Raw genomic sequence first — 22,261 nt, 5'->3', positions numbered from 1 at the left:
GTTAGGGGTAGAGTACTTAACAGGCTCTCTAGGAACCAATCCTAGCCAGGTGTACTCTCCAAACAGTCTCTATGTACTTAGAATTTTCCTCAGAAATAAGCATTTGGGAAAGGAGGGCAAGGAAAGTGAGTAGGAGTGGATTGATTGGAATATATTATAAACATTTGTGGAACTGAAACAATGAAATTTCCCCTTCATAAATAATGTAAGCTAATTTTTTTTTAAATCAGCGTTTGGGCAGAGGCAGGAGTTTCTCATTGTGTCACTTTTCTTCTCTCTTTGATGGGCCTCCTGTTTCCTAGTACTTAGACTTCAAGGACCTTCTGTGGGAACTTGCATTGGTGTCCTTGGTCTTCCCTCCCTAGACTCCCTGCTTTCACCTGGCCTCATCTGTCTCAGAGTCCCTACCCTGCCTATTATTAAGACCAGAAAGAGGCCAGGAGCAGTAATTAGTGCCTGTAATACCCACTATTCTGAAAGTGGATATCAGAAGGATTGAGGCTCCAGGTCAGACTGTGTACAAAGTATGGTGGTGTGTGCCTGTCAGCTATGCAGAAGGCAGAAGTAGGAGGATCCCATCCAGGCCTGACAAGGTAAAATTGGAGAGCTAGTCCCCAAAATAAAGCAAAAGGCGTTGAAGGTATGGTTACTTAGCAAGTAACTCCAGGCTCCGAGTTCAATCCTCAATACCACCACCAATTTTTTAAAAAAGAAAAAAAAAGTCTAGAAAGATCATAACTCCCCTTGCCCATCTTCTGAGAGGAAAAAGAAAAAAGAAAAAGCTTGGGTCCTGGAGCCCTGGCCAGGTGGGGCTCAAATTGCGCCTTTCACGAATTGGATATCGATATCAGCTGCTTAAGGCCAGCCTCATCTCAATCCCTGTGGGGTAATGCGTCATACCCTGTCCCAGCTTTGCCTTAACCAGAGGCCTCTACGACTGAACAAAGCCCCTTTTCCTCATAGGTAAGTCGATCAGCCTCAGGCTCCGCCCTCAGAGCCTGTCAATTACTTTATTGGGTCACGCCCCCTTCAGTTGCCTGTCCTATCCAGAAACGGCCCCGCCCTCTTGGTTCCTGTCACTCAAAGCTAGCTCGGCTCCACCTCCTCGTTTCCGGAACAACAACTTTCGTACCAACTGGCCGCAAGCTCAGCGCACTTTTCCTTATCCTAGACTGGAACCTGCGATCTGGACCCCGTTTACTCTCGACCTCGGTCCTGGACCGCTAAATTTCCCCCAAGCCTCATTCCTTTCTAGTCTGGAAATCCAGCTGCCTGGCGCTTCCCTTTGACTTCCCGCCCGGAAACCCGCAGGTTTTCGAGGAATCAAGCCTCCTCCCTGTCTGTCCGTCCTCCCGCTGGTTCCTGTCGCCATTCTCGCTCGGCCCTAGCACCCAGCGGCTCAGAAGATATTTTCTGAGCCATTATATTGTTAATGTGGCTCTGTGCCCTGCACTGGGTAGAAATGGACAATCAGGTGGACCGAGTAACCAGCTTCCCACCTGCTGGGACGCGGCGGGTGCCTGACAGGTAGTAAGGCCCCCTGGCCCTCTTCACTATTGCTAGAGGTTGTGGGGGAATCTTGGTCCATCCGGGTCAGTACCAAGCAGGGAGCTTCCTAGGATGCTCCTTTCACACTTTTTTTCTCTCCTCAGTTCCGGTCCCAGCCCAGGTTCACTGAGCCCCAGCTTTCGGCTAGGTCTTCCTCTGGCTTCCTTTTTCCAACCTTGTCAGGCCAGCAAGTATTGTAATTTAATAACACTAGGAAACTGTGGAAGAACCTTGCATAGCTTGGGCTAAACACAACCCCATCCCACCACACCAAGAAGCTCCTGCAGGGTTATGTATTTGAGAGTTTGCTATGTTGGTCTATAATCTAGTTATCTCTGTTAACTTCATGCTGACTGAAGACCTTCCTTCTGTTACCAAAAAGGCTTCAAGGACAATTTTTATTTCTCAGAACATTGCTGGTTTGTTTTGTGCTGAGGATCAAACCCTTGACCTTGCATATGCTAAGCATGCATTTGTACCACTGAGCTATACTCCCGTCTCAGCTCTTACACCCTTTTTTTAGGGGGGGTCCATTCGTGGGGCCTGAACTCTGGGCCTGTACGCTGTCCCTCAGCTCTTCAGCTCAAGGCTAACGTGCTACCATTTGAGCCATAGCACCACTCCTGGCTTTTTTTCTTTTTGCTTATGTGGTGCTGAGGAATCAAACCCAGGGTCTCATGCAAGCAAGGCAAGCGCTCTACCACTGAGCCACCTTCCCAGCCCCTAATTTGTTGTTTTTTTTGGTCGGTCCTGGGGCCTGAGCTCTGGGCCTGGGCGCTGTCCCTCAGCTCTTCAGCTCAAGGCTAGTGCTCTACCACTTGAGCCACAGCACCACTTCCAGCTTTTTTTCTTTTTGCTTATGTGGTGCTGAGGAATCGAACCCAGGGTCTCATGCAAGCAAGGCAAGCGCTCTACCACTGAGCCACCTTCCCAACCGGTCTTACATCCTTTTTATTTTTATTTTTTATTTTTTTTTTGTCGGTCGTGGGGGCTTGAACTCTGGGCCTGGGCGCTGTCCCTCAGCTCTTCAGCTCAAGACTAGCGCTCTACCACTTGAGCCACAGCGCCACTTCCGGTTTTCTGGTGGTTTATTGGAGATAGGAGTCTCACGGTCTCTCCTGCCCGGGCTGGCTTTGAACCGCGATCCTCAGATCTCAGCCTCCTGAGTAGCTAGGATTACAGGCGTGAGCCACCAGCGCCCGGCTACATCCTTTTTATTGTGCTAAAAAACACTTTAATGCAAAACTAACCATCTTAGCTAGGTACCAGTGGCCTGTATCTAGAATTGAGTCTGAGATCTCAGGATCAAAATTCAAATCCAGCCCAGGCAGAAAAGTCCATAAGGTTCTTTTTTGTTGTTGTTGGTCATGGGCCTCGAACTCTGGGCCTGAGCCCTGTCCCTTAGCTCTTCAGCTCAAGGCGAGCGCTCTACCACTTGAGCTAGAGCACCACTTCCAGTTTTCTGATGGTTTATTGGAGATAAGAGTTTTCACGGACTTTCCTGCCCAGGTTGGCTTTGAACCGTGATCCTCAGATCTCAGCCTCCTGAGTAGCTAGGATTACAGGCGTGAGCCCAGTTTCCATAAGCTTCTTGTCTTGAATTAACCACCAGAAGAGGAGCTGTGACTCAAATAGTAGAGTGCCATCCTTGAGCAAAACAAAAACAAAAAGCTGAAGACAGCATTCAGGCCCTGAGGTAAGCCCTAGTAATTGCACACACAGACACAGACACACATAATACACACAAAAGTTAATCATCTTAACTATTTTGAATGTACAGTTCTGTAGTGTTACATATATTTTCACATTGTTATGAGACATATCCCAGAACTTTTTCTTGGAAACCTGAAACTATGCCCATTAAACAGCTCATATCTTCACTGTGTGTGTGTGTGTGTGTGTGTGTGTGTGTGTGTGTCTGTGTGCCATTCCTGGGGCTTAAATTTAGGGCCTGGACACTGTCTCTGAGCCTTTTTGCTCAAGGCTAGCACTCTAATACTTGAGCCACAGATCTACATCTGGCTTTTTGGTGGTGAATTGGCAATAGAGTTTCACAGACTTAACAGCCTGAGCTGACTTTGAACTGTGGTTCTCAGATCTCAGCCTCCTGAGTAGCTAGGAGTAGCCACCATACCCAGCTTATATCTTCACTCTTAAACGCTCTCTCCCCCCCCACCCCCAGCACCTATCACAGTGCTTGATCTGTAGTAGGTACTCAAAACTTGCTGAATAAGGAATCTGAATACAAAAGTAAGCCACACTTATATGTTGATATTAGATAAGCTCACAAATTTAGTACTTCTCAGTCTGTTTTACATCTCATCAAACCTCAGAAAGTAACACATATATGAGAGAATCAAGACTCACAGCTCTGGTGATTTTCAGTGTGGATTATAGGGAGCCTGGCCTTCCCAGGGAGGCTTATCAGAATCTGAGGGAGTAATGTGGCTTAGATAATGTAATGCTTGTGCCTGGATATGACAGACAAGAGGAGGATGAACTTAGCTTTTGTCTTCTTTTTTTCTTCTTTGACCAGTCCTTGGGCTTGAACTCAGGGCCTGGGCATGTTTTCTTAGCCTTTTAATCCAGGTTAGTGCTCTATCACTTAGCTACAGCTCCAGTTCCAGCTTTTTGTGGTTAGAGATCAGAGCCTAATGGAATTTCCTGCCTAGGCTGGCTTTGAACTGGAATTCTCAGATCTCAGCCTCCTGAGTAGCTACACTTACAGGTGTGAGCCACTGGTATTGGAATCTCTTTTATGTGGCATTGGGGATAAACCCAAGAGCATGTAGTGGGAACTGTATGCTAATCAAGTGCTCTACCACTGAGGTACATTCCTGGCCACTTAATGTACTCTTAACTACTTCTGGGAAGTTTTAATCTAATTTCAACAATCCAGAGTTGTTCACAATGTGATCAAAAGGTATTATGGAGCTTATGGGGACTGGGAATAGTGATTGAGGATGGTGACGGAAGTCTGGATGTCAGATCTTCACTGATCAAGCCAGATGAGGTGATCAGAAACAAAGGAGAGAAAAAAGGCTACGGGACCCTTCTGTGCTCTTGGTTAGGTTGAGTCTCCTTGGCAAATTCCATTCCTTCATGTTCTGCCCCCTGGAGGCCACACAAGGTCTGTTGGACCAGACAGACCTGCTATCTCTGTCACTGGAAATCTGTGGGCCTTTGGGAGCCTCCATCCTGAAGAAGGGAACAGGTGGATGCATGGGGGTCTCATGAAGGTCCATAGTCATCCTTCCTGCCACCATCCTTAGGTGAGTATTAGGCGCCATTCTGGTGCAAAGGCCACAGAGCCGATGGGTCCCTAGCTCCCTGGCTCATACATTAAAGATGCAGAGGTGCCAAGATTGCTGTGCCACAAACATGAAGACAAATTTTTAATCCCGAGCAAGAAGATGCCTGGAGATGGTGGAGGGGGGGGAGAAAAATGAATTAGGTTTTTATTATGTGTTTTATTATGCTGTAATTGAACAGGATTAGGTGAGAATACAATATCTTTCTGATGCAGCTGGAGGTGAGTGAAGAGAAGCTGACAGCAAGCAGGATAGTGGGGAGCCAGGACTGCAGGACACAGGGATCCCCAGAGAGGGCTGAATGCCAGTGGCTAGGTGGGCCCAGCCCCGGCTTTGGGTTCGGATGGGGGAGGGGATTGTGATTGTTCAGGGAATGGAGTTAGCTACAGGTCTAGCAAATTCTAAAGGAGGCCAGGCTCAGGAATTAGAGGACTACAGAGCTTAGAAAGATGCTGTAGGGAGATACTGAGTCCCAGAGAAGGAAAGGGTGCAGTTATGAAAAGACCGGACCCCTCAGGGATCACTGGGATCCAAAGGTCCAGGAATTCACATTTGCTCCTAACATCTCTTTTGGGACGCTTAGGGCTTAGGCCTTGTAGGTGACTATTCTCATATGCTTACCCACATCCAGGCATCTTCTTCCTGGGGATTAAAACTTTGTCCCAGACCTGGCACCTCCACACTTTGAATTGTATGAATCAGGGAGCTAAGGAACAGCAGGTTCTGTGGACATTAAGGAGTACTCATGTTGTGCTCAGGGGTCATTTATTGCATGGGTACTCAATCCTTAGATCCATCTTTTTCAAATCCCACCTAACTCCTGTCTGCCTCTGAAGAATTCCTATCTATGCAGTTCTGAGCCAGCATTCCCCACCCCAGTCCCAGCACTGTACTCGCAAAAGGCCTCCCCAGGTAAAAGGCTCCTAGCTGTATCTCTGTGCTAGGCTGTAGGCGAGGGAGGTGAGCAAACCCTCCTCTCCCCTGGAACCATCCTGGTCTCCCAGAGCCCCAGTCCGGGCAGCTTCATTAAGGGAGGCTGCCAGCAGTCTCACCTGCTGTAGCGCCCTTGTGCTCCACCAGGGCCCAGCTCCTGGCGGTGATGGAGAGGCCCATTAGCTGCTTTTACCTTTAGGGCGGACTGGGCCCATCCCTCCACCTCCCAATTAGTATGTGAGAAACCGTCAACCAAGATTAATAGTTGCCAGGCTCCAGGGCAGGGAGATGAGCCCAGATTCAAAGCTCAGGCCAACACAGGCAGGCCTACCACCTGCAGCTACTATGTCTCTTTCCCCTCCCCTCAGTTGGTACCTCTGAGACTCTCAGGTGAGTCCAGCAATGGGATTTTGGGTGGCAGTGTTCCAGGTTATATCTAGGACTTGGGTGTGCTCCAGAGCAAGAATGACCTCGTGCTGGGGAAGAAGGTACATGCTCTCAACCAGATTCCTGCTTTTCTACCGACTTGGATTTAAGGACTTCCAATCTGAAATGAACTGACCATCACTTTTGACACTCATGGCCACCACCAAGTAAATTCCTCTTTGCTCATTGTGTCCTGGCTGATTTTTATTTGGGTTTGTTTTTTAGTCAGGGTATGACTCTGTAGTCCAGTCTTGTCTTAAACTCAAGATCCTCTTACCTCTTGAGTGCTAGGATTAGAGGCACATACCACCATGCCAGCCAACCTGGCCTGCTTTTCAGTATATGTACCATTTTTGCTTATTTGTGCAATTTTACATACATACACACACATATATATAATTGGGGGGGGTCCAAGATTGGGTCTCTTATTCAGTATCTAACACTTGCTCATTGGCTGATGCTCTACCATCTCAGCCAATGCCTTCAACCCCTGAGGAATTATATCATTAATGTCCAGCTCCCCAACTAGACTAAAGACCCCAGGGAAAAAGGGCCACAGTTTTGCTCCCCATGGGTTATAGTGCACTTGTGTGTTAAATGGATCAGTGTTCAACAGGCTTGCTCCCTTGTGTGTCTATTTGAACATCTGCTTTTTTTTGGGGGGGGGGGGGTCTGGTCGTGGGGCCTGAACTCTGGGCCTGGGCGCTGTCCCTCAGCTCTTCAGCTTAAGGCTAGCGCTCTACCACTTGAGCCACAGCGCCACTTCTGGCTTTTTTCTTTTTACTTATGTGGTGCTGAGGAATTGAACCCAGGGCCTCAGGCATGCAAGGCAAGCGCTCTACCACTGAGCCACCTTCCCGCCCTCGAACATCTGCTTTCTGTGAAGTCTCCTACTCCAGACTCATAGCACCTACATGCTTTCTTCTAACTCAGATTGTAACCCTAACATTTCCTTCTCCGGTTTTTTTTTTTTTTTTTTGTCGGTTGTGGGACTTGAACTCATGGCCTAGGCACTGTCCCTGAGCTTAATCGCCAAAGGCGAGTGCTCTACCATAGCTCTACAGTGCTGGACTTACTGCCCAGCTGGCTTTGAACCACAGTCCTCAGAATTCAGCCTACTGAGTAGCTAGAATTACAGGCATGAGTCACCAGTGCCTGGCTTCCTTCTCAGTGTAACGCCTTTTTCTCCTCCAGGACATAAACTCTTGGGCTGACTAGCCTCTGACTTGGCCTTTCCTCTCCATGGTAGAATGCTTTGGCAAAGACTCATACAGCTGCATCCCCAATGCCTACCAGCAGGAAGCCAGGCATTGCACATAGGATGGGGTCTGAGGGCTCAGGAGCCTAAAGGCTGTTTGAATTTTAGTCTTCCAAGGACTCAGAGCTACTGGCTAGTAATTCACACCTGTAATCCTGTCTAATCAGGAGTCTGAGGTCTGAGGATCACAGCCTGCCGGAGCAGGAAAGTGGGCAAATCCTTTATCTCCAATTTGCCAGAGGTGTAGCTGTGGTTCAGGCAGTAGAGCAACAACCTGAGGGACAGTGTTCAGGTCCTGAATTTAAGCCCTAGCACGTGTACACACGCACCGCACACGCGCACACACACACACACAAAGCAAAATGACTTGCCTGGGGTCACACAGAAGCAAAGCTAGGATGAAGATAACTTTCCTGTCTAATACGCTGGGTGGTTTTTTGTTTGTTTTTGCTAGTCCTGGGATTTGAACTCAGGGTCGGGACTAGTGCTCTACCACTGGAGCCACAGCACTACTTGCAGCTTTTTCAAAGTAGTTTATTGGAGAAAAGAGTCTCACAGACTTTCCTGCCCAGGCTGGTTTTGAACAGCGATCTTCAGATTTCAGCCTCCTGAGTAGCTAGGACTACAGATGTGAGCCACCAGCACCTGGCTTAGAACTAAATCTTAATTCCTTCTCTCCTTTGGAGGCTTAGAGATACCCTAGATTCTGTTAAAAGAATATTCTTCCCATTAAGTATTAACTCTGGTCTTTAATCCCAGCTCAGACAGAAGGATCACATGAAGGCTGTGGATGTGTTGTCTGGCACACACACAAAGCCTTGGGTTCAGTCCTCAGCACCACAAGAAAATTAAGCACAACTGAAAACAAAAGAATCAGTGGAGCTCAGGAGTTAAGGGTCCAGCCTGTACAACAAAAGTGAACCCCGTCTCCTTAAAATAATAATAACAAACCTCAGCGCTAAATTTCTCTTTCTTGGACATCAGTCTGGGGCACGTGAACTGTCTCTGGTCTCCCAACGAACACCCCAGTAGCATCAGGGGGAAATACTGATCTGGAATTAGAAACAAGAATGGAAGAGAACAGAAGAGAAAGTTCTCAGAGTGGAGGGCTGACCTGTTCTCCACCAGATCACACCCCTGCCACTTCGTTCAGGGGAGGGAGGGGGTGTGTTTAGGGATGGAGGTGGGGGCAAGATCGATGCATCACTGGATTTGAAGACCGCAGGCTTTCACCTTGCCGATAATGGGGTGAGCGGTGGTAAACTCTCTCCGACAGAGCGGGCTCCCCCGGCCTTAATGAGATAATCAATACTTGTTCTCGGCTTAATTTCCATCTAATTGCTCTTTAACGACGCCGGATAATGGGCCGCCTCCTGTGAGGAGGGAGCTGGCTGGGAATCCGACCCGTCTCGGACTCCCGCCTTTCCTCCCCCGGGCCAGCGGGGTGCCCCGGTGCAGGTAGGAAGGGGGCTCGCGGCCGGCCGGGCAGGTGGTGCCGGCTTCCCACCCACGTGCTGCGGAGCTCTCGGCCCCCACCCGGGCCACACCCGGCCTTGGATGCGGGATTCCGGCCAAGGCTCTCTATGTTGGCCTTGGAACTACCTACAGTGATGGGCGCCGGCACCGCAGCCCTCTGGACAAACTCTTTTACATTTCCCCTTCCCACCAGCGCAGGGGCCTGGTCCCGGGGGCCTTACGCTGTGTTCAGTACCCAGAGAAGTCTGTCTATGGGATGGCTGGGCCCTCTCCTGCAATGGTACCACAGCACCCAGCAAAGGAGGCCAGGGGAGTAAGAATGAGGAAGGCTGGTCCCTGTAGTCCCCAGACTCCTCTTGACCTCACCTCAACTTGGAAAGCCACTTCCCATCTACCTGTGTCAGCACCAAAAGCTACTGGAGGTTCCCTCCAAGGCCAGGCAAACCTCCTGGCTTCCAGGGAACTGACCTACCTATCCCAGTTCATCTCCCGCCCCCCCGCATTTTTGTTTGGGCATGGAACCCAGGGCCTAGACTAAGTGCTCTACCACTGAGCTACCTCCCCAGCCCCTCCTGTCTTCTCTTGTCAACCCTTAAGTTTTTTAGCCTCGGGAGACCAGATGCTGTGACCTCCTCACATCCTAACTTTCTGCCATTTGGGCACACACTCCCCTGTGCCTCAATGCTTGAACATGAAGTCTTTAAATCGTTCAAATATTTATTGAGGTTTGGTTCCAGCTGTGGCTGCAAATCAGATTAATAAAGATACAGTACTAGAAGCTGGTCACCAGTGGTTCATGCCTGAAATCCTACCTGCTCAGAAGGCTGAGATCTAGAGGATTGAGATTTGAAGTCAACCCCAGGCAGAAAAATCCATGAGACTTTATCTCCAAACAAGTCAACAAAAACCCAGGCTGAAGGTATGGCTCAAATGGAAGAGCACCAGCCATGAGAAAGTAAGCCAAGCAAGCATGAGGCCTCAGAGTTCAAGTCCTGGTACTGGCACAGGCACAAAGACAAAAGATAGTATACTAGTGTCAGAACAATATGAGCCTGGGCAGTGCCAGGTTCAAGTCTCTGTAGCTTACTGACCAGTATGACTCTGGGCAAACTTACCTAAGGATCTGAACCTCAGTTTTCTCATATAAAAAAAATAAAGTAAGCTGGGTGCTGGTGGTTCACACCTGTAATCCTAGATACTCAGGAGGCTGCTACCTAAGGATTATGGTTGAAAGCCAGTCCGGGTAGGAAAGTCCCTGAGACTCTTGTCTCCAATTATCTACCACAAACCCAGAGGTGGAACTGTGGCTCAGAGTGGTAGAGTGCTAGCCTTGAGCAAAAGAGCTCAGGAACAACACCCCGGCCCTGAGTTCAAGCCCCACAACTGACCAAAAAAAGAAAAAAAAAGTAAATCTGAAACAAACTAATGTATGAGACTTGCTTGCCACAGTGCCTGGCACAAAGTAACCATTTGTTAAATGACAGCTATTCTTACTATGACATGTGAGAGCTGAAGGAACCATCTGGTTTGAGGAACATAAACTAAGGCTAAACTCTAATTGGGAGACTTAAAAAAATTATTGTAAAGGTGATGTACAGAGGGTTATAGTTACATAAGTTAGGTAATAAGTATATTTCTTTTTGAACAGTGAAACCCCTCCCTCATTTTCTAGTGTTCCCCCTCCTGACTCCCTTAAGGGGGAATCTTCAATGAGGGAAGCAGGTTCAGTAGGGACTGTTGGTGCGCTGGAGAGGACCAGTACTCACCTTAAGTTGCTGTTGGATGGAACTGATTTATTATATTTTATTAGCAGGTATTAGTTGTACAAGGGAGGTGTCATTTGTGACATTTCCACACATGTAAATAATGTATCTCAATAAATCTCACCCATCTATCACTTTTTTCATCCCCCTCCTCCTTATTTATTTATTGGTGTGCATGCCAGACCTGATGTGATTTGAACTCAGAACCTGGGCACTGTCCCTGAGCTTCTTTTGCTGAAGGCTACCAGTTGAGCCACACAGCTCCAGTTCCAGCTTTTTCTGAGTAGTTTATTGGAGATAATGCCTGGGATGGCTTCAAACCTCAATCCTCAGATCTCAGCCTCCTGGGTAGCTAGGATTACAGATGTGAACCACTGGCGTCTGGCTCATATTTCTGTTTTCATACATGCAAATAAACTCCACAGGTCACAGTTGTTCTCATTCATTAGCTGTCTATCCTCTTGCTGGTACCACCAAGAGAACCTCCTCTTTCTTTCTTTTTTTTTTTTTTGGGTCAGGTCGTGAGGCCTGAACTCTAGGGCTGGGTGCTGTCCCTCAGCTCTTCAGCTCTCTACCACTTGAGCCACAGCACCACTTTCGACTTTTTTCTTTTTGCTTGTGTGGTGCTGAGGAATTGAACACAGGGCCTCAGGCATGCAAGGCAAGCGCTCTACCACTGAGCCACCTTCCCAGCCCATCATTCTTTTTTAAAGTGTACATTAATTGCACCAAGGAGTTACACTATGATATTTCAGACATACATGTATTATATTTTGTTTAGGATAACCCTCTATTGCTTTTTTTTTTTTTTGGTTGTTTGTGGGGCTTGGACTCTGGACTGGGCACTGTCCTTCAGCCCTGCAGCTCAAGGCCAGTGCTCTACCACTTGAGCCACAGCACCACTTCCAGTTTTCTGAGTGGTTTATTGGAGATAAGAGTCTCACAGACTTTTCCTGCCCGGGCTGGCTTTGAACCGAGATCTTCAGATCTCAGCCTCCTGAGTAGCTAGGATTACAGGCGTGAGCCACCAGCTCCCGGCTTCCTCTATTGCTTTTTATTTTCCCACTTCCCACAACTCTGTTGATCAACAGTTTAAATGGAGAGTCTTCATGTTGTCTTTATATTTTACTTGTAGCATATTTTATTTTGTACCATATTTTAAAATTACTTACCTCCAGCTCACACCTGTAATCCTAGCTATTCAGGAGGCTGAGATCTGAGCAGATCATGGCTTGAAGCCAGCCTGGATAGGAAAGTCTGTGAGACTCTTATCTTCAATAACTACTCAAAAAAAGCCTGAGGTGGTACTATAGTTCAAGTGGTAGAGTGCTGGCCTTGAGCAAAAGAAGCTTAGGGTCTGCATCCAGGCCCAGAGTTCAAGCCCCAGGACCAATAAAGAGTAAAAATAAAATAATTCACCTTCCATCTTTCTTTTTCCTTCTCTTATCCTCCTACATAGCCCCATAGACTCCTGTTCTATGTACGTGTATATCTATATACCTATACCATATATGTATGTGTGTGTCTTTACCTGTCTATGAATATGCACGTTTTTTAGGTCTGGCTTCTATAGGAACTGATTCATTTTTGTGTGTTGTTTGTTAAAGCAATCTGACAGCATCAGCAGTTTAGATATTACCTCTGATTTTTCCTTACTTCCCTAACTCAGTTCAGTACCTCCTCAAGACCTCTTTAAATGTATTTGCCTAACAGTTCTGACCACTGCATTCTAGATTTGTTTTTTTTACACAAAACTTCTCAATGTTTCAATATTGGAAATTTAGTAAAAACTAAAAAACACTGTGCCAAGTACAATGTATCTAAGGTTCATCTTATTTCTCAGAAGTAGTTTCAGATGGATGGTGGCTGCTGACACAGCTGAGCCTGGAAGCCCAGTTTAAGTGGAAACAACCACTTCTCCTAGGCCCTTCCTAGACTGTGGGGCCTCTTTAGCTCCACCCACTGCAGATGCTGCCCCATTTATATAGTCCCTGGTGTCTGGGCCAGTGACAGCACTTGCAGCTCCAGAAATGCAAGATCTGGGTCACAAACAGTCTTGTTTCTTGCAAAAATACATCCATATACTTTTTGAATTTTGTAAAGACAGCAATTCAAGTCCCAGGACACAGGAGATCTCAGCACGCACTCTCTCTGTCTCTGTCTTTCTCTCACTCTCTCTTCTACCTTCTTTGAGCCACAATTCCACTTCTGGCTTTTCCCTGGTTAAATGAAGATAAGTCTCGCAGACTTTACTGCCCTGGCTGATTCTAAACCATAATGCTCAGATCTCAATCTCTTAAGTAGCTAGAATTATAGGCAAGGGCCACCAGTGTTTGGCTATCACTTCCTAATTAAAAGCTCCATTTTCCTACTATATTTCTGAGGCCATCAATTCAGTTTGATTCAATATGTCTTCCTTTTGCATTCCCCTAGTCAGGGATAGAGTGAGTAGGTTTGCTGGCCATAGTTCTGCTTGCTACCTTCCTCCTCCTCCTCCTCCTCTTCCTCCTCCTCCTCCTCCTCCTCCTCCTCCTCCTCCTCTTCTTCTTCTTCTTCTTCTTCTTCTTCTTCTTCTTCTTCTTCTTCTTCTTCTTCTTCTTCTTCTCCTTCTTCTTCTCCTCCTCCTCCTCCTCCTCTTCCTCCTCCTCCTTTTTCTTCTTCCTTCTCCTTCCTGCTCTTCCCTTCTTCTTCCTCCTCCTTCCTCCTTCTTCTTCCTCCTCTTTCCTCCTCCCTTCTTCTTCTTCCTCCTCCTCCTCCTTTTTTTTTTTTTTTTTTGCCAGTCCTGGGGTTTGAACTCAGGGCCTGAGCATTATCCTTGGGTTCTTTTTGCTCAAGGCTAGCAGTCTACCACTTGAGCCACAGCACCACTTCTGGCATTTTCTGTTTATGTGGTGTTGAGGAATTGAACCCAGGGGCTTTGTGGATGCTAGGCAAGCACTCTACCTCTAAGTCACATTCCTAGTCTTACCTTTCTTCTTGTGTCTTACCCTTGGGAAGAAGACAGAAAAGGCATGAAGGAATCTGGGGTTCTGTGAGGCTGAGCATATTCTTATGAGCATGAGACTTACAAACTTCTTTTTTTTTTTTTTTTTTTTGTCGGCCATGGGGCTTGAACTCTGGACCTGGGCTCTTCAGCTCAAGGTGAGCGCTCTACCACTTGAGCTACAGCGCCACTTCCGGTTTTCTGGTGGTTTATTGGAGATAGGAGTCTCACGGTCTCTCCTGCCCGGGCTGGCTTTGAACCATGATCCTCAGATCTCAGCCTCCTGAGTAGCTAGGATTACAGGTGTGAGCCACCAGCGCCCGGCGAGACTTACAAACTTCTAAACATAGTCAGCATTCTACTAATTATAATCTGATGTTCTGCCAGATCCCAAGATTCTTCCTGTGGTTTGGTTGCCTAAAAGCCAAGTAATTCATGGATGACTAATCAGTCCTCCGTATTCACTTCTTTGAGTCTTTGAGGAAAGCATCTACTGTTTCCTGCTTGAAGTTCTGAGCATATATTTACCAGGTAGTTATTTATTTTTAGTGAACTGGTCAGCTCAAGGGAGACTTGAATGGCAGCTTCTTTTCCAACTCTCCACAGAATGGATGATATTCATTATATATTTTTTGTGGGTTTGGGGATTGGACTCATCTTTAATACAAGCATCTGCAGCAAAGGGGGAATCAGAGGCAGGACCATTTATGCTTCAACAAACTTTAACTTCATCTTGTTCATCTGAATTTAGCCTCCTTCATGTAGGTGTTAAGACCTAAATCCTCTTCTTGCATTACTTACATCAACTAAACCAGAAAGTCATTTTCAACTTGTACCCAAAGTGAGTCAACATTTTTAAAGTGAATATGCAAAATATTTTGCTATTTAATATTGTCGATGCACATAATTGTTATTGAATGTGTTTGGAGTATTAATTGATAAAGTACCAGATGATAAAAACCTAGGAACATATGTAACTTTTAAATTACCATATGTAAGTAACTCCCTTGTAAAATACTATTACATTACTCTTAAAATGGATCCTTTGGGGATAACAAGTTCGACAAGAAATGTACTCACTACCTTACTTATGTAACTGTAACCTCTCTATACATCACCTTGACAAAATTAAAATTGAAAAAAAAAAAGTGGATCCCTTGTACAGTCAACAGCTTTGGTGACGTGCAAATCCACCAGAGGGCGCTCGTTCCCTGTCGATCTAGTCTAATCTCCAACATCAACGACCGCGAAAGGCCAGGTTAAACTTGAGCACATTTAAAAACACAAATATTTGTCAGGAATCTGCTGCGCGGCCAGTACATTCACCAAGCACAGTGGTGCGTTAGGACATGGTTTTAGCCTAGCAAAGACTGAACGTAAGCGTTCTAGATCTAGGTGGCAGGTTATTTTATACCGGCTCAGAGTCTCAGAAAGCGCGTAGCAATCCACGAAGAGACCTGGGGCTGCTACGACTCCGTATCCTGGACGACGATCTCACTTCCAAAGATGTTTCTTCGGAGCCCGGGACCTCCCTGCGGCTGGTTGCATCGGTGGGCTCTGCCAGACCCCGTTTCCTGCCTTTTTCTAAAGGGTTTCCTGCAGTTCTGGGGACTTCACCCTCCCCCCCCCCCCCCGCCCCCCGCATCTACATTCCCGTCACGGCCGGGGCAAGGACTGGAGATCGACTTCCACATTCGGTGACAGCTGGCTCCGCCCGTTCCTTTCCGGTTTAAAACCCCGCGGGCTTTTCCTGTTCCGAAGGCCTACGGTTCTCCGGATTCTCGCGACAGTTGCGAATCCTCGCGCGAAGTTCCTTCGGTCCCAGTCTGAAAGCAGGATAGCCACGTCCTGCCCGCCCACTTCGTCAGGACCCCTCAGGCCGAGTGGCTTCTGTGTTAGGAGGACCCGGGCTTGGCAGGCCTCAGATGAGTTTTTAGAGGGCAGCATCCCGGGCAGACTCTCAGAGCCTGCGCCCGGTACCAGACGCGCATGCGCAATCTGCGTCTCCGCGCCCCCCGCACCCTCCCCCCCCCCCCCGCCCCCAGTCCCCGTCCCGGGCGGAGCTAGACTAAATACCGCCACTGCAAACCGCGGTTCCACTCCTACAGATGTGATTGCGGAGCCGCTTCTATAAACGGCTTGGGACAGGATGGGGCGGGGCCTGGCCGGGACGAGTTGGGCTGGCGGGCTTCCAGGGTTGCTCCTCTCCCGCCCCCAGCCCAAAGTGCCACGGTGGCGCTGGTGGCCGCTTTGAGACCGAATGCCTCTGGTTCTACCAGCCCGGACACCGTGGCCTCTAATCAGGACCCGGAGCGACGCTCGTCGGGGAAGCGCCCCGCCCACCCCTCCCTGCGGTGGCTGGTTCGGTTCCGACCTCTAAACACTGGGCTCCTCCGCGAGTTGAAGCACCTGCAGGCTGTGGGGAGGGAGGAGGCTAGATGTGGATAAGCAGATGGATGTAAATGCCGAGACTGGTCCGCGCCTGGGTGGAGAAACTACGTGGGCCAGGCTGCCACCGGCCCTGGGAAGCCAGCCCTGGGGTGCGGGGAGCCGGTGTTCGTGGACCCGACCCTCCCGAAGCTCCGGGACGCACGTGTAAAATGACACCACAGTGTAACGCAGAAGCTATAGCCTTCCTCCGGAGCTGGGAAGGGCACAGACAACCCTTTGGGCTTCCCAGACATCTCTCCACCCCCAATCCGGGTCTCCAGTCCCCGCACCCCTCTTTCCCAGCGTCGGTGTCCGGTGACTCTCCTCCTGCATTCTCACTGTGACTGCGGGGCAGGCTAGATGGAACTGGCCCGAGATGGTCCCCGGGGGGGGGGGGGGCTGCAGAAAATGGGCCGCCTCTGAACCGAGGGAAGGCGGGCAGGCGACGTCGAGGGGCGGAGAGAGGGCGGAGGAGCTACTCCGAATCCTAGGCGGAGATCCTCCCGCAGGAGCAGTGGTGGCCAGCGGGTCCAGCTGACTGTGCGTGAGCCTCTGCTTGCTTTGGAGTTGCAACACAGCTGCGTCGTGGGGCCTAGTGCGGGACACCAGGTGAGTCCCAGGACCCCAAGCCGTAAACAAGCAGCATCTCTGCCCGGTGCTCTCCTATCCCTTTCAACAGTTTCTCCTAAAGCCATTGATGTCCATTCATCTCTGGGGCGATGGAGCATCGGCGTTGGGTGGTTTCTGACGTTGTGTTTATCCTCCAGTAACAACAGCTCAGTCACTTGTCCACCGACACAGCTGGAACCCCTAGGGGATCGCAGGGCCTCTGCAGAGGGGAGGGGACAACTTGATTCTCAGGTAGCAGGGGTTGGCACTGTGCCAGGGCTCAAGCTCTCGTTGTCAGCGTCGGCTTCGGCTTTCTGACCTCTTGGTCTGGCTTTTTTCCCTGGCAGGGTGCCACCAACGCGCCGATGTCCCGAGTGCACCCAGGGCTCCCAGCTAACCATGCTACAGCTGCTTGGGCGCTGCCCCTGCTACTGCTACTGCTACTGCCCCCAACCAGCGCCAGGCCGTCGGCAGGCCCCGGTTACCTGCGGCGGGGCTGGTTGAGGCTGCTAACCGAGGGCGAGGACTGCGGTCCCTGCCGGCCAGAATTGTGCGCGGCACCCCGGGGTTGCCTGGCGGGTCAGGTGCGCGACGCGTGCGACTGCTGTTGGGAATGCGCCAACCTGGAGGGCCAGCTCTGCGACTTGGACCCCAGCACGCGTTTCTACGGGCGCTGCGGCGAGCAGCTCGAGTGCCGGATGGATGCAGGCGACGACCTGCACCGTGGAGAGGTGCCCGAGCCGTGGTGCGCCTGTCGCTCGCAGAGTCCGCTCTGCGGTTCCGACGGCCGGACCTACGCTCAGATCTGCCGCCTGCAGGAGGCGGCCCGCGCGAGGCCCGACGCCAACCTCACGGTGGCACACCCAGGCCCCTGCGAATCGGGTACGCAGCACCCGGGGCCTTTATGCCCTCGCCGTCCCCCCCCCCCCCGAACCCCAAGTTTTGGCGTTCTGGAGGCACAGCTCTCCATCCTCAGGCAGCATTGATGCTCTCACTCCTGATCCTCAAAGGCTCCAGCTAAAGATGCAGGTCCCGGACTAGCAGACACCCACCCATCTCTGAAAGGCACACAGCCAATAACTGGCTCAGACGGAAAGAGCCCTCAGACTTTGCCTAGATCACGGGAGCCTGGGCAGATGCTGGTTCCCGGGCGATGCATCTGTGAGCCCATTCTGTATGCTTCTCCTTTCCCCTACCTGTAGGGACTTAATGAAGGGGGGGAGCGCTATTCTCTTCTCTCCTGATCCCGGGGGTTTGAGGGTAATTCAAGTCTGAAGTTTTCTTTGGCTGCTTTCTTTCATTTCCTGAGTTTCTACCCTGGATGTGGCTTGGCTGGGTCTGTGGTGAAAACATATGCTCCAGCAGGAGTTCCCAGCGATTTCCCCCAGGCCTCCCGGCTTGCCATTTAATGTCTGGTTTCACGTTCCCCAGCTCAGGCTTCGCATCTCTCCCTTCCTCCCCCGGGGACTGGAGTGGGGGAAGGGCAGCTCTCCCGGCCTTTGGGAACTGTCGCGGGCTTAGAAAAGGGGAAAGTGGGGAGGGAGGTGTTGGTTACCCGCCCAGCAGGAAAGGGACTGGAGGGTGGAATGAGGACACCGGAGCAGTCGGGGACAGAGTGACACTGCCAAGTTTAAGGTGTGGGTCTCTGTGTTTGTACAGTTTGCACAAACGCTCTGTTTTTACACATTGCTTTGCATCTCTATAGCAGCATTTCTGCCTTTGTGTATTCCTGCATCAACACTTATATGTATCTTTGTGTACACGTCCTGTTTTATTTACAGACATGTACTGACCTCTGCATATTTTGTCTTCTGCCACAAGTATACCCACAACAATTCCCGTTGGGTGTCCTTGTTGGACTGGATGTACCACCCCATTCTCACCTCCATCCCCCAGAGCCCAAGATAGTGTCGCAGCCCCGGGACATTTGGAATGTGACCGGGCAGGATGTGATCTTTGGCTGCGAGGTGTTCGCCTATCCAATGGCCTCCATCGAGTGGAAGAAGGATGGCTGGGACGTCCAGCTGCCAGGGGATGATCCCCACATCTCTGTGCAGGTAGGGACAGGAAACACAGGCTCTCCCTGATAGTGTAGGGCTCCCCAAAATGACCTTGCTGACTCGACATGTGGTTCTAGTTTAGAGGTGGACCTCAGCGGTTTGAGGTGACTGGTTGGCTGCAGATCCAAGCGGTTCGTTCCAGTGATGAGGGCACCTACCGCTGTATTGCCCATAATGCCCTGGGCTGGGTTGAGGCCCCTGCTTCCCTGATAGTACTCACACCAGGTACAGGGGACATCTGGGGGTTGGGAGGATGTGTAGGATTAGAGCCTTTGAATGTGTGTAAGAAACAATCCTTCTGGGAATGGGAATGTGGGCCCCTACACACAAGCACAGCCTCCCCCCAGAGTGGGATATGTGGCCATCCACAGTCTCTTCTTTGCCTCCTGTGTTTTCAGACCAACTGAACTCCACAGGAATCTCTCGGCTGAAATCATTGAACCTGGTTCCTGAGGAAGCCGAAAATGAAGAGAGCTATGATTATGATTTCTACTAGCTCTGGGTGGTGGGGTGGGTGATGGTCCTAATATCTGTCCCTGCTCCTGAGAAGACCTGGAATAGATCTAGAAAGGGTGAACAAGGTCCCTTCATGGATTAGTTTATGCTCCTTGTAGGATGATCATGGTGGTGACAGTATGAAAGAGACAGGTTGTAATTGTAATCCCTCTGACCTACACCTTTATAATAACAATAAAGTAAGTTAATTTAAAAAAAAGTCAGGTGCTGGTGGCTCACACCTGTAATCATAGCTACTCAGGAGGCTGAGATCTGAGGATCACAGTTCCAGCCCAGAGAGGAAAGTCCATGACAGTCTTAGCTCCAACAATTGCTCAGGAAAAGCTGGAAGTGGTGCTGTGGTTCAAGTGATAGAGCACTAGCCTTGAGCAAAAGAAGCTCAGGGACAGTACCCAGGTCCTGAGTTCAAGTGGAAAGAAAGACAGACAGACAGAGACAGACACAGAGAGACAGAGCCAGACACAGACACAGAGAGAGGCAGGCAGGTTGGAGGACAGTAGGGAGAGAAAGCAGAGATGAGAACAGGAGAGATGCAAAAGGGTCTATGAAGGAGATGCCCTGGCCAGGAGGATTCTTAACACAGACCAGCTGGCCCCTAGGTTAGTCAGGTTGCAGTATCCGCAGAGAGGGTCCTCTTCTCCTCAGCAGCCTTCCCTCCAGTCCTGCTCAGTCAGTCTCTCCTAACTTCCCTTCCCCATCAACACTGGTTCCTATTATTTTCCTACTCCTCCATCTTTGCCTTCCCTCAGGTTACCCTTCCTCAGAACTCATTTTCCAGTTTTCCCTCTTTTCCAAGTCCCAGGGGCAATTCCATATCTTACACTGTACACAAGATGGGGTGTCAATAAAGACTTGTAAACAAACCAAGCCACACACCTACACAGTTCTTGTAGATGTACACAGGGAGAGTGGGGATTCCCTTGAGAGGCCTCCCATATTAACTGAATTCTAACTTCTAGAAGGTTCGGGTTCTGCCCTCTCAGTACACTCCTGCCAGGTGAGAGGCTTGTACTATTGCCTACATCTAGGGAGAGAACCTGGAGCTATCTGGTTGGAGAAAGGGTGTCCCTGTCAGCCCACAATTAGAAATAGATTTCCTGTTCCTCTATTCATCTTGCTTTCCAGGCAGAGCAGGGAGCCAGGTGAATGTGGGTGGGACTCCCTATGAATATGAATGCATAAACGGGACATCTTCCCCACCTCCCATGCAAACCTTCCATTTTCCTCACCAAACTCAAAAGCAAGGTAAGCCTGCTTCCAACTGCCCTAATTGTACCCTGTTCTGACTTGGAGGTCCGGTCCCTCTTTTTAGGTCCTAAAATCTCCCTCACATTCTGGTTCTGTAACCTAGTTCAGGGACACTGGGGAAGTTATGGAATGATGGAAGGAGAGACTGAAAACATCAGTGGCTCTATATGCAGTTGGGAGCTCATGCCACTGTTGGAATGCTTTTGATTCCTTGCCTGAGAGTTCTCTGAGGCCCAACTCCGGGAGCTGAGCCTCTAGGGAGGGGCGTGGCCCACAACCGCATCCTAAAGAATTGGCCACCACCTCCCCACCCTCCTCCCACCCATCTGTCCATCTGCTACTGCCTCACCCAGTGCCAGAGGATGGTTCTCATTGACTAGAGCTCAGAGGCCCCAGGAGCTGAACACCATATGGAAGCTGGCTGGGTACTTGGAGAGAATTCCAAGGCCACGGAGGGGTGTGTGTGTGGGGGGGGGGGGGCGAGAATGAGGCCCAGTTGAACAGTGCGAGTTTGGCAAAATAGCTTCCTCTATAAAGAGGGGACCTGGGTCCCCACATGGGCTAGGGACCCCCGCTCCTCGCTTGATCATTGCCCAAGGCAGCCACTGAAGTCCTTTCAATCGGAACCTGCCCACCTGCAGGTTCGCGGCTCCTAGCCAAATTTCCACCCAACCCCAGAGCTGCCCACCCGGGGAATCCAAACTCCTAGCTCGCGATTGCAGGTAATTCAGGGACAGCCTCCTTGCAGCCTCCTTCCCCCGCTCCGTGGCCCTGGCGGCTCAGGTCCCGAAGCCTGGAATGGGAGGTTCTCCCGCCGCCCACCCTCCCCGCACCCCGCCTCGGCTGCAGCAGACGGGGGTTTAATAACGTCGCTGGAAAGTGACACGCGATTTATTATTAAAGTAATGCGGGCGCGGGGACGGGAAAGGTTTAATAAACGCGCTGAGATGCCGAGGATTATTCACCGCAAATAAATGAGAGCGCGGGCGGCGTTTTAATAAATAATTTCCCGCTGCTCCCGGGGGAGAAGCGGGGAGGAGGACGGGGCGGCCCAGCCGTTGCCGATCCAGTTTCGCCCCCCGCGCGGGCTTTTCCGCTAGGTGTCTCCTCCCGCAGGGGTGAAGGTCTGGGGGACGACTGAGGCAGCCCGGGGCGGGGTGGGGGGAAGCGGGAGACGTCTGTCCTTCCCTCTCCTGGCACCCAGGGACTTCAAGCAGTTTGCCTAAGATCGCGAGCACGCGCAGACCGCGAGGTCAGGGCGCCCGGCTCCGTCCCGCAGCGCCTGCGCACCCGAGGGCCTGGGCTCGGGCTGGGCCGCCGCTCCGCGCCGGGGCGGGTGGGGGTCGTCTCTCGTCCACCCGCGGGCAGGGCGTGAGGAGTAAGCCAAAGGGGGCTGCGGGCGCTGGTGTGCTGGTGTGCGGGTGCTGGTGTGCAGTAATGCTGATCCACCACTCCCGGAGCCGTCGTGGGGCCCCGAGGGTCCCTCTTCGCGAGGCTCTGAGTCCAGAGAGGGACTCAGACAGGCTTCCGGCTCGCTGGGGAACTTGGGTCTGGTTTGAGAAGTGGGCAGAACAGCCCCAGGGCTGCTCCCCGCCATCAGAGGTCTGGAGGACGAACTCCACAGCCGGGAGACCAAGATATGAGACTTTGAGAACCGAAGACAAGTTCGTAGTGAGGGTGGGGGGCTGGGGGGAGTGCTG

At 50.5% G+C, this 22,261-nt stretch overlaps 1 protein-coding gene and 1 long non-coding RNA gene across 2 annotated transcripts; both read left to right on the top strand.

Moving 5' to 3' along the window:
* The first annotated feature begins 5,341 nt into the window (after positions 1–5,341).
* LOC122115805 lies at positions 5,342–20,180 on the top strand. The gene is made up of 4 exons (XR_006148843.1): positions 5,342–5,351; positions 5,864–5,870; positions 8,639–8,643; positions 19,942–20,180. It is a non-coding gene; the product is annotated as an uncharacterized LOC122115805 (long non-coding RNA).
* Kazald1 (Kazal type serine peptidase inhibitor domain 1) lies at positions 16,577–19,524 on the top strand. Its single transcript, XM_042689362.1, has 5 exons — positions 16,577–16,737; positions 17,085–17,619; positions 18,634–18,794; positions 18,875–19,022; positions 19,196–19,524. The coding sequence occupies exons 2-5, from the start codon at positions 17,103–17,105 to the stop codon at positions 19,291–19,293; spliced, it is 924 nt and encodes a 307-aa protein (XP_042545296.1). The 5' UTR covers positions 16,577–16,737; positions 17,085–17,102; the 3' UTR covers positions 19,294–19,524.
* Positions 20,181–22,261: the final 2,081 nt, after the last annotated feature.

The sequence above is a fragment of the Dipodomys spectabilis genome, unplaced genomic scaffold (assembly GCF_019054845.1).
Source record: "Dipodomys spectabilis isolate Male_0828 unplaced genomic scaffold, ASM1905484v1 ptg000125l, whole genome shotgun sequence".
Taxonomy (NCBI): Eukaryota; Metazoa; Chordata; class Mammalia; order Rodentia; family Heteromyidae; genus Dipodomys; species Dipodomys spectabilis.
This window is presented reverse-complemented; position numbering and strand designations above follow the sequence as displayed.

Excerpts from the sequence above, each read along its gene's own strand:
- Kazald1 (XM_042689362.1), top strand. The coding sequence starts at position 17,103 with ATGTCCCGAGTGCACCCAGGGCTCCCAGCTAACCATGCTACAGCTGCT. Across the intron at positions 18,795-18,874 it reads ATCCCCACATCTCTGTGCAG|TTTAGAGGTGGACCTCAGCG; the intron begins GTAGGGACAGGA and ends ATGTGGTTCTAG. Across the intron at positions 19,023-19,195 it reads CCTGATAGTACTCACACCAG|ACCAACTGAACTCCACAGGA; the intron begins GTACAGGGGACA and ends CTGTGTTTTCAG.